The 11668-nt window shown below is 37.2% G+C and overlaps 1 protein-coding gene across 1 annotated transcript; it reads right to left on the bottom strand.

The window, feature by feature from the left end:
- Positions 1-3238: 3238 nt before the first annotated feature.
- On the bottom strand, positions 3239-10834 carry tigara (TP53 induced glycolysis regulatory phosphatase a). Its single transcript, XM_028586295.1, has 6 exons — positions 10533-10834; positions 8954-8991; positions 8556-8677; positions 7633-7710; positions 7384-7494; positions 3239-3764 (listed from the first exon to the last, which is right to left on the bottom strand). The coding sequence occupies exons 1-6, from the start codon at positions 10694-10696 to the stop codon at positions 3363-3365; spliced, it is 915 nt and encodes a 304-aa protein (XP_028442096.1). The 5' UTR covers positions 10697-10834; the 3' UTR covers positions 3239-3362.
- Between the last annotated feature and the right edge of the window lie 834 nt (positions 10835-11668).

The following is an 11668-nucleotide window of genomic DNA, read 5'->3' as shown; positions in this document are numbered from 1 at the left end:
ATGATAGAACAGCTACAACAGCCTGTAAATTCAGAAAATGACATCTCTTTACTGTAATGCAGCCTTTAAAACCAGGAAAAGACCACACTTGTGTCATATCACAATATATATATATATATTTATATTTTAAGATTATTTCCGCCTTTAAAGCTCCAGTGTGTAACGTGTTTAGTTGTTCATTATCAAAATCTGTGTTGCCCGTTCACAAACTTGTCCTTTTTCATGAATATTTACCACCACCATCAATTCCAAGTATTCCTATTGGCTTGAAATTTTACATTTGCATTCGCATGAACTGGGGTAGACGCTCCATATTCATGCTCCATCTTGAAATACGTTAGCCGGTAAGGGACATACAGGACATACTGCTCCGCCTTTCACGTTTTCGCTGTCACATGATAAACTCCCAGGTGCTGCTAATGCTGCTAACGGGTATCGTAGCTTCCCGGCCCCCGGCAAGTTTGAAGAAAGAAACATGGAGGACCACACATATTCAAAATCTAAATTTCAGGAACAGGAGTCTTCTTCTTCGCCCAGAAAAAGAAAAAGGATATTGAAAAGAGCAAAGAGACCAGCGTCATCAGGGAAAAGCGTGAAGGCTACCGAAGCTGTAATACATACTTTGAACTGCGTGGCGCGAGAGAGTTGCGATATATGATCTCACCGTTAGATGGGAAAAATTACCACATATTGGACCTTTAATCGACAGGACAGCTATGTGAGAAAGGGGAGAGAGAGGGGAAGATATGCAGGAAATCGTCACAGATCGGAATCGAATCCTGGACCTCTGCGTCGAGGCATAAACCTCTATGTATATGTGCGCCTGCTCTACCAACTGAGCCAACCCGGCCCCACATGATATCCAAAATGTAAGATTATATCTAGCCTGAGATATCGATATACAATCGATAGATTGCCCAGCCCTAAGTGGGAGCAGATGCTTCTAGACACCTCGTCCCACATTTGTGGACAGCCATTTGCAGTCAATCTGACACCCGAGGGTGGTTTCTTACACATGAAAGCGTTAAACGTTTTACAACTTCTGAAAAAAAGAGAGAGCATTTTATAAAAAAAAATTGTTTTCATGGTACTATTATGGTTATTATTACTCTTAAACCGTGTTACATCACAGCAGTGTGTACAGATCTTCTGTTTGAACAGCAGATGAAGGATACTTTTGGCAACATGCTACATAATCAACCAGCAGCACGCTAGGTGCAGTGGGGTCCTGCTGACCTCTTCCGTCAGTTCGACTTTAAACCTCGGCTCAGATGTGGCAATGTGTAATCCGTGTGTAATTGCGAATATGTATTCATACATGTGTTGATACAGTACTGCTTCATAACAGGAGTATACAAACTTAACAAAATAGACCAGTGCATACTGAAAAAAACAAAATCATCAGCCATTTCCAGCCAGTCATAAACCGGATCAAGTTATGTTAGGTGCCGGACACCAATAGTCACAACAATTAAAAAAGGTATTTATTTATTGAAATGTGTTGAATGACTTCCTTGTTAGCTTACTGTTTTATTATTTATATATTTCATGTTATGTTATTTCTGATGTGGACAAAATAAATGGTAACTATGGTGTGGATTGTTTGTCTGATTTGTCCATTATCTACACAAAACTCTTCGTCAGCCGTTGCTTCCATGATCACCTATATATATCAACAGATCACTGATAAAAGTAACTTCATTTATAGCAAATTGTCGAGTCTTTGACCAACTCCTACATTAGGCCAATGAGGTGGGACCAGGGAAGAACTTGCTTGGACGCGTGTTCTGCGTGCCAATAATCAATGTCCACAATCTGTCTACATTTCGGTGCTGTGGGTGACCCATTTATTTTCTTTTGCATACTAATCTAACGATGACAATGCAAACCTGACACAGTGAAAAGCTGTCTGCTTTTCCCCCTAGCCACACCGCTGTGTATCCCTGGCTGTTAATTACCTATATGCCTTCCCCAAGGCAATGCTCCACCCAGTGCTCAAACATAAAACTGCAGATTAATTAGCATAACCAACGTGGTCTAAACAAAAGTTATGTAATGGCTCCAAAACAAATCGTTGAAGGAAGGAAACTGAAGGAATAAGAGGAGCTGGGAGTGAGTGGGGGTCTTGTGTCCTTTCCTCTCAGGTTCACATTTTCATCCAGGTCCAATAAAACAGAATATCAGAAAGTGCCTTACAGAAGTTTGCTTTCAACATTTAGTTATGAAAATGAGAGTTACCAATGAGTCACTTAAGATTTACTTGAACATTTAAAATGTTTCTGACCACAAAAAAATAAAAGTACATTGCTGCACAGACTTTTGCCTCCCAATCAATCGTTTCCCAAGGAAAGGCCACCAAAAATATCACATGGTTGTTATGCACACATCGGTTTATGTAACTGGCTAAAATTAGACCTGGACAAATAATGTCCAAATGAAGTAATGCATAGCAAATGAATGTAGATGTAAAAGAAGAAGCATGCTTAGTGAAATGAAAACACTGTTTTTGAGCCAAAATGTAAAATGAAAGATTTATATTGTGCAAAGATAAACAAATGAGAACCTCAAGACTGAATGTTTTGTTTTTTTTTTAAAGAAAAAAGATCTTTTATTGCGATTTTCAAGTTCTAAAATGTAAAAGAAATACGCTAACCTGCTCTAGTCTGACAGCATTCCTACATTAGAAAGTGTTTTCAATGATGATGATGATGATACATGCTGCAGCACAACACACATACTGTTTACCTTTGTTGACCAAGAGTGTTAATTCCCAACAGAGAAAAAGTCACTGATTTCCTTAAAGTCAACACTGATTCCTACGTAGGATCTATGAACATCCGGAGGTAGAATGTAGAAACAAGGACTCATTAAAGCACACAGCTGTCCATGTTTACAGTAACCAACAGCCAGACAGTAACAAAGTGATGACATCGCCCTGCAACATGAACTGTCAAGAGTTTAAATGAAGGTGCTCGACTTGTGAGACAGCATTCAAACCCTGAAAATAAAACAGCCTATTTTGTTGAAGGCCGCTGTATAACATAATGGGGATGCATACTTTTTTAATTTCATTATAAACTGGATTATAGAATTTAATTCATTTACGCATTTTATGACGTGTGTTTTTAACACATACTGCAGCTGGGTAAACTATACAATAATAAACAGCACCTACAATTTGTATTTAATAATTACATTATCAAAACATGCTTATATTGAACAACTAGGAAACAGCTCATCCATTGATGCCAATGTTTTATTAAGCTGTACTGTGAGGTGATGGAGCACCAAATGAACAATAAATACACAGCCTAAAATCTTAAACTCATTATCTTCTACAGCTTATTAAAAAAAAACTCCATTCATCTAGCTCCGTTCTGTATAACATGGTCCCTCCTGTTGAGGAACACACAGCGGATCCCGGACAATTTGAACCGGTCGTCCTCTTTTGTCATGGTTAGTATAAAGCGACATAGGCCCGTGTTAGGACTTAAAGAGAACATATGTGCTCTGTCAAAATCTGAAGGCAAGGAGCAATGTAACTCCTCCACAAAGAAGCGCACTGCCACATGGATGACGACCCCATGGGTGACGACCAAAGTGTGGACCGGGATACCCCTGACCCCATCGTCTGCCTGTCCCACCACAGGAGAGGGTTTGGGTGGAGCAGATGCAGAGGTTTCATCCCCCCCTCTGTCACGCCAGCGTTCGGCCCCAATTTGCTGGAGCATTTTCTCCAGAAACTCTTTGACTCGCTCCTTCACCTGAACAGAGCAAACATCTGTTATACACCGCGCCACGTGTGCGCCACGTGCGCTTCTTTTCATGCACTGGTCAATTTTTTACATTTTGGGCTATTTTAGCTTCCATAACATTTCTTCTTTCAGACTAGTGGAAATAAAACATCCAAAATACACATTTAGGTGTTTATTTTTACTTTGTCTATTTGTTTCTTTCTCCTAAGCTCACCAAATGTTAGCGTTAACGAATGCCTCATTTGCATATTAAAACATAACAGAAAACTTGGAACACAAAAAATTATTGTCTTAATGCCAATCAACTAGGGGGAAGTTTCATGGCGATAGCCACTGTTTTAGTTTACAATTTCTACCTTATTCACCTGTAGCCTCTTCCAAAAAACGTATGGAGTTTTAAAATTAAGGATGTTTTTCAAATTAGGGTTTGTCTCATGATCTGAGTCAGAAATCTCCTCTTCAATTGCACTTACATACACCTAACTTTCCAGTTTTATTCCTAACTTAATTTCCTTTGGGATTAATAAAGTATCTCTATCTATCCAACTATATTGTGATGGATTTTACAGAGGGGTTTCTTCATATATCATTCATATCCTGATTTATGTAACATTTTATTCCTAAAAACATGGTGAAAATGGATTTTTTTTTAATGGCAGAATTTTCTGATTTATGAAGTGATAAAAACAGATAGCCTTCCCGAAATCCCCTCTGTAAAAACCCTTTGACTTTATTATGTCAACAGTTTGAATGGATTTTGAGCCTGGCTTTACACAGTGTTCAGATTCCTGTTCTGGAAATGGATGCAAATTAGCACATATTAAATAAGATAATGCCTCACTTGCATATTGCAACACAACATTACAGAGAGATTTCAGATTTCACATTAGTTATCAACTGGGGACGTTTCATGGTGATATTAGTTACATTCTTCACCCTATTCACGTGTAGTGTCTTGTCCTAATAGCATATGTCATTGAAATGTGAAAGATTAATGTTAAAGGTCGTTATATGCAAAACAACAGAGGTACAGAACAACCTTTACCATCAAAAACACACATTACTACTTCAGCCACCATTTTCTGCCACCTAGTGGTAGCATGTGTATGTTGTATCAGGGCATTCAGGTAGGATCCATAGCTGGAGTTAAATAATGGATACATATTTCATTTTATGATGGAAAGTGCAAAAGATAAGTGTCAGATTTTCTGAAATAATCTTAATGTTAAGATGTTCTTTTCAATAGTAAGTCTATGGGCTAAGATAAACTTAGCATCAAAGTTTCCAAACAAATTACACAATATACAGTATATGTTTAAATATTTCCATACCCTCGAGTGGCCATGCAGACAGTTTTGTTTTTATGTGGCAACATTTAGAGATATCAACCTCTGCAACTACTACTACCACCCCAATATCACTTTCTTCGACATACTATGCTATGACTAGTTTTTACATACTATACTATGACTTGTTTTATCAATTATATACTATGATTTGACTTTTTATTACGAACTATACTATGACTTCTTTAGCACTTTTTTCGACATACTATACTATGACTCTTTTTCGACATACTATACTATGACTCTTTTTCGACATACTATACTATGACTTATTCAACATAATATATTATGACTTTCTTTCCGACTTTTTCGACATACTATACTATGACTTTTTATGACCTTCTCGACCTACTATACTTTTTCCGACTTTTTTTACATACTTTACTTTTCATTATTTTATTTTTTGTGATAAATTACTATACTATTTATCGGTGAGTCTTAAGTGATGAAATCAAATCGTAAAGACACTACAGTGATGTGTGTTGGGTCAGATAGCTCAGGGTGAACGCTTACAAGACTGAAAGTCATGTGTTCAAACCTTATGTGTTGCAGGGGTTTTGAGGTCCAATATACAAAGTGAAACAGACTAATTTGCCCAAAACATAAACCTGTGTGTCAGGTCAGATAGCTCAGGGTGATAGGAGAATGTTTGGAAAATGGAAAGTTGTGTTTTAATATTCATGATTTCTTTTTTAAATACTATACTATGGCTTTTTTCGACGTACTGTACCATGACTTTTTTACCACTTTTTTCAGCATACTACACTATGACTTTTTTCGATATACTATGCTTTGACTATTCATGCCAGTTTTTGACAAACAATACTATGAATTCTTTATCATATTTTTCGACATACTATTCTATTACAATTTTTCCAGATAGTAAAATATAACTTTTTCATGATTATTTTGACATACTATACTATGACTTTTTTATGACTTTTTTTCAACATACTATATTGTGACTTTTTTAATGACTTTTTTTCAACATACTATACTATGACTGTTTTTGACTTTTTTTAAACATACTATACTATGACTTTTTTAATGACTTTTTTTCAACATACTATGACTGTTTTTGACTTTTTTTAAACATACTATACTATGACTTTTTAAAAACATACTATACTATGACTTTTTTAAAACATACTATACTATGACTGTTTTTGACATACTATACTATGACTTTTTTGACTTTTTCCTCATACTATACTGTGACTTAATGACTCAGGGTTATAGGAGTCTATAATATGACTTTTTTTAATAATTTTTTTCAACCATATTATACTAATACTTTTTACAACTTTCCATACTATGACTTTTTTACCACTATTTTCAACATTATATACTTTTACTTTTTTTGTTGAAAATATTGATACAGCATTATATTGTTATCCTTCTATTTTGCCATGTATGGATATTTTAATGAATAAAATAAGCTCTAAATAGATTTCCCTGCTTCCAGGGTTGCTACTTCAATGCTCCATGAGGTGGCACTCAACACATGAATGAGGGGAAACTCTAACATAAGTTAACCAGCAGAAGAGGAAGAGGTTTTCCACGGGATGGCGAAGAGAAGTTTGAGGAAAATAACTGATGCCCCAGCCACGTTTAAGTCCAAAGTCTGGACCCATAGTTGCTATATAATTGTGTAATATTAATTTACACACTGAAACACTCCGGCTGCAGAATTGGACTTAGTAGTAGTAGTAGTAAATAAAGAGAAAAAACCTGCACTTTTCACTGTCATTTTGTATTAATAGTTAGACCGATGTCGTGGTGCATCATTATATTATTTCTTGTATATTCTGTATGTGTGCTCAGTGTCTTATATTTTGCTGATGTAGCACTGACATTTTCCAATTCTAGGTCTACCTAATCTAATCAATAGCATTGTCTAGCATAATAACAGATTCATGCAGAATTGCTGTATCGTGATATAATCTGTATTGTGAGCCGTGCCCTGTATTGTGTATCGAATTGTGACATAACCTGTGATCCTTAGTACTTAGTTACATTCCACACCTGAGCACCGCATTACTGGTACCATGTGCAGAGCATGCCATACTGTAGTGTCTTAAGCCGAGCAATTTTGTGGTACAACTGCGAGCTTTTAAGAAGAAAAAGAAGAGCAAATATTATAAAGCGATACAGACAAATATTTCTGTTAAAAGACTGGAAGGAGGATAGAGAGAGAAGTAAATTACACCAGTATGAATAATGACATAACAGAGAAACAGATACACTTGACCCTACTACAACAGCTACATCCCTCGCCTCACCTGCTCATGAGTCTCCCCCTTCGGAGGGGTGAAGTCTGTGAAAGGCTGACCGGCTGCCTGGGCCATCTCTATCAACTCCTGCACCCGTCTCCCCTCTGCTATCCCAAAGCTCTAAAAAAATAACAAAGCATTGACTGAGAGTGACTCAGAGTTATCCATTAACAAGTACATATATCTCAAGAAAATGTTTCAGTAAGAAAACACTTATGCCATAAAGTTGTGAAATGCCACAGAAGAAATGCCACTCACTTTCTCTTTAAGTAAAGGGTCACACACCATTTGGAGAGCAGAACAACTACTGTTGTGTTTCACTATTGTTTCAGCAGTCTGGAAGAAATAATGTATCATCATCTCATCACATACTGTGACATACTGTCATTATCTCAGAAGAAAAGGAGCGGTTTTATTAAGCATTTCCAGATGCGAGTTCCTTGATTTGAAGACATCAGTTGCTGTTTTGAATAGTTTATAGTCTTTTCCCCTGGTTGATAAATATTGCTTGCAGGAACAAATGTCACAAAGTGAGATAATGTGACAATAAAACTAGAAAAGTATGGTCTAAGAATGTATACAGCATTGAGTAATTTTATTACATCTAATCACACAGTAAAATAAATACACTCACCTAAAGGATTATTAGGAACACCATACTAATACCGACCCTATCCTATCAATATGGTCCAACATTTCTAAAGAATGCTTCCAGCACCTTGTTGAACACTCAGCCCATTCTCCTCCGACCTCTAGCATCAACAAGGCATTTTTGCCCCCCCCAGGACTGCAGCATGCTGGATGTTTGTCCTTTTTCAGACCATTCTTTGTAAACCCTAGAAATAGTTGTGCGTGAAAATCCCAGTAACTGAGCAGATTGTGAAATACTCCAGCCCGTCTGGCACCAACAACCATGCCACGCACAAAGTTGCTTAGATCACCTTTTTTTCCCATTCTGACATTCAGTTTGGAGATCAGGAGATTGTCTAGACCTGGACCACACCCCCTAAATGCATTGAAGCAGTTGCCATGTGATTGGTTGATTAAATAATTTAATTAACATGAAATTTAACAGGTGTTCCTAATAATCCTTTCGGTGAGTGAACATCATGCAGCGTTTTGATTCATTTTTCAAATTAAGATTCATAGTTTTCTCCCGCTGTAAAACTAAAGCATGGTACCTGCTGGGCCCGCAGCATATCACTGACAAACACGTTGGTGAACTCGACATCTTTCAGGTAACAGCCTGCTGCCTCGGCCTGCTGCAGACCGATCTCAGACAAGACTGAATCAATGCCCTGGCCTGCGTGGAGCAAGAGGTAGAGATCCAAGCAAGATGCAAAGAAAACACAAGATAGTTCAGATATATTTATGGATCTTTTTCACAGCAGACATTATGACTTGTCATAGTAGGAAAAGCACAGCTGAAATTGATAACCTTAACGATGGCTCAATTCCATCAATTGTCCCAGTAAGCTATTTCAGTGAGTCAGCATGCACAATAGCCATCATTAATGGTTAGGAATACACTTTGACATGTCAACATGTCTGCCGTGAAAAAGGTCTAGTCATACTCTACCTTGTAGCAGGCCTTCTTTATTGTACTTCGTTTCCCCACTGCAAGAGTTACACGATGTATCAATGTCCAAGTACAGGAGCTAATATCATTAACAGATTAGTTAAAGAAGCTCAGAGAGGCTACAGTTTAATACAACTGTCACACATTTGATTTCATGCCTATTATCATATATACGCTAGGATATATTTTCCCCTGCATAAACATTTTGCTCATGGACCTTTCAGTTGGGCAGATGATCAAACCTGGCTACTGTTATTGAAGGACAATAGTTGCTGGTTTTTGAGGGCTCAACTTTTTTTATTAGAAGTTAGATATGCTCCTGTCTGCCTGGTAGTTGCTGTGGCAGTAACTAGAGATCAATACATCTATAAATCCTTTAAACAATTTAATTAATTCATCTTTTAGTCTTTAAAACATCAGAAAAAAGTGACAGTGAATAGTCACAATTTCCCAGAGCCCCAGAAAGTCTTCAAATTGTTAGTTTTGTCTGACAAACAGTCGAAAGCCCAACAAGATTTAATTTACGGTTATATAACACAGAGAAAAACAGCAAATCCTTACACTAGAGAAGCTGGAACCAATCTTAGTCTGGTAATTGAATTATTCAATTAATCAAATATCGAAATTATTGCCAGGTCATTTTCACCTTTTATGGATTTTGATTTCATTTGCATACTAATAATTATTATTATCATTATTATTTTTAAAGTATTATCACATCAAACCAAAATTCTAAACGATATATTCAAGTGTTGTTTTACCAAATGACTAAATGTATAAATGAATATAATATTGGAGTGGCAGCAGCTCAGTCAATAGGGAGTTGGGTTGGGAACCGGAGGGTTGTTGGTTCAAGTCCCCATACTGACCAAAGTATGGTGGTGGTGGTGGACTGGTAGCTGCACTATTATTATTACATTTGACCAGACAGTGCTAATATACTATGCTCGATGAGTGAGAACCCCGACCTCTGGTGGTCGTCATGAGGTACTGCAGTGTGTCCACAGACAGACCAGACAGAAGAACCAAGCCGGGACTCGGGAGAGATGAACAAGGGCCACGAACCGAACATTAGCTAGCTGCTCTATTAGTGAAAGTCTCCTTGTTTACAGTTGGCTATGCCTATGACGCACCAAATAACTGTCCTATACGTATGCTGATGTTATTGCAAGATCAGACTGCGTGAAAAAAGTAAGCCACACACTGCCCTGAACCCTGACCCAAGGTCTCCTGTGCTAGTCTGGAATATGTGGCACCTGATAGCTAATGCTAAATAAATGCAGAGTAGGCTACAGGCTTTGTCATGTATCTTGTTTCTAGGCTATATGCTGAAGCTTACTCCCCCCAAACACACACACACACACACACACACACACATTTACAGTACATACAGGCTATATCAATTCTGCACATATATTTACCTAAAGTTATATTACTTTTTCAAAACTAGCTAAGAGACAACAGACTGGAGCGTTCTATAAATAGTAGCGGCAAGCAGCACTGCTCAGAGCATCCGTGCTAACATGAAACACAGGCTATTTATCATAAACACGTGAATATGAATGTCTAACGCACTTACTGTCGAACAAGTGTCAGCCCAAATGTTAGAGCTGCCATGCTCTTGTATGCAGCGGCGGAGTAATACAGACAACTGAGGTCAGCGCGCGTCTCGCTTCTTGAGAGCAAATGTCTCACAGAGAGTTTAGACCACTCTGTCAACATTTTGCGAGGAACATGGAACATGCTGCAGTGATTGGGTTACTTTCACAGGTGGCCCAATAGTATCACGTGAATGGATTCGACATTTAGAACATTATTAATAGGCTATATGATGCAGACCAGAGCCATAGCAGACGTAAAAGCTTGTAAGTATTTAGCCCCTCTTCTGATTGGTTGAATAGAATTATGAAATACAAACCTGGCGAGTAGTCTCGCATTAATAGACCTTCCTCCACTGCACTGCAGGCTATTAGTAACTCAATATATCTAATCTGAATACTTTCTTTAAAATCAAATATTGCTCAGTATACTACAAAAATGGCCACAGCCCCAAAAATGTAAGTCCCACATAGGCTATATTCTCTTTTACAGCATACGTCGAACATATTCAGCATTTAGAATATCAATTCCTTTTCACGAAACAGTTTGCAATATTTTAAAGACGTATTCAAAAATGCAATCAACTGATTACACGTTTTTTCAAATGTAATCTGGGTTGATAAATTACTTATTTTTGTAATCTCATTACATAACCCAGTCTATGTAATTAGTTACTACCTTAATTGAAAAATATTAAACAACAAACCCTTCAAATTACCCTTCAAACAAGTCTTGTGTTGCTCAGCTAAAATGTTTTCACGGTAATATTTAGTTTGACATGTTTTCTCAATCCTGTTATTTTCCATTACAGAAATAAACCATTTGATTACAATTTGTTAAATTAGAGCTTATTATATAGAGCTTAGATTATTTGCTGCAATGTTACATAGATGTGTGTGTTAATATAAAAAATGTAAAATATTTGTATCAATATAACAATTGAATTTATTTTTTACAGTGCAATCAAAGAACTATCTTCAAATAATGCTGCCACTAGCGTTCTTAGGTTCATACACTTTCCCTTGCAAGACCTCCAGCTTTATTTGTGACATTTCTCTTATTATATCTGGTCAAGCGTGAGCTACTTGGGGACCTAGTGTCCTAAATTCTAACCAT

This window comes from Perca flavescens, chromosome 8, assembly GCF_004354835.1.
Source record: "Perca flavescens isolate YP-PL-M2 chromosome 8, PFLA_1.0, whole genome shotgun sequence".
Taxonomy (NCBI): Eukaryota; Metazoa; Chordata; class Actinopteri; order Perciformes; family Percidae; genus Perca; species Perca flavescens.
Note: the sequence above shows the minus strand (reverse complement) of the source record. Positions and strands in the feature narration are given on the sequence as shown.

What these genes read in the sequence shown, in the direction of transcription:
- tigara (XM_028586295.1), bottom strand. Translation starts at nt 10,696, where the DNA reads ATGTTCCATGTTCCTCGCAAAATGTTGACAGAGTGGTCTAAACTCTCT. An exon ending in ACCCTTTACTTAAAGAGAAA is followed by an intron (nt 7,495 to 7,632) that starts GTGAGTGGCATT and finishes TTATTTTTTTAG; the next exon opens with AGCTTTGGGATAGCAGAGGG. An exon ending in AGGGGGAGACTCATGAGCAG is followed by an intron (nt 3,765 to 7,383) that starts GTGAGGCGAGGG and finishes TGCTCTGTTCAG; the next exon opens with GTGAAGGAGCGAGTCAAAGA.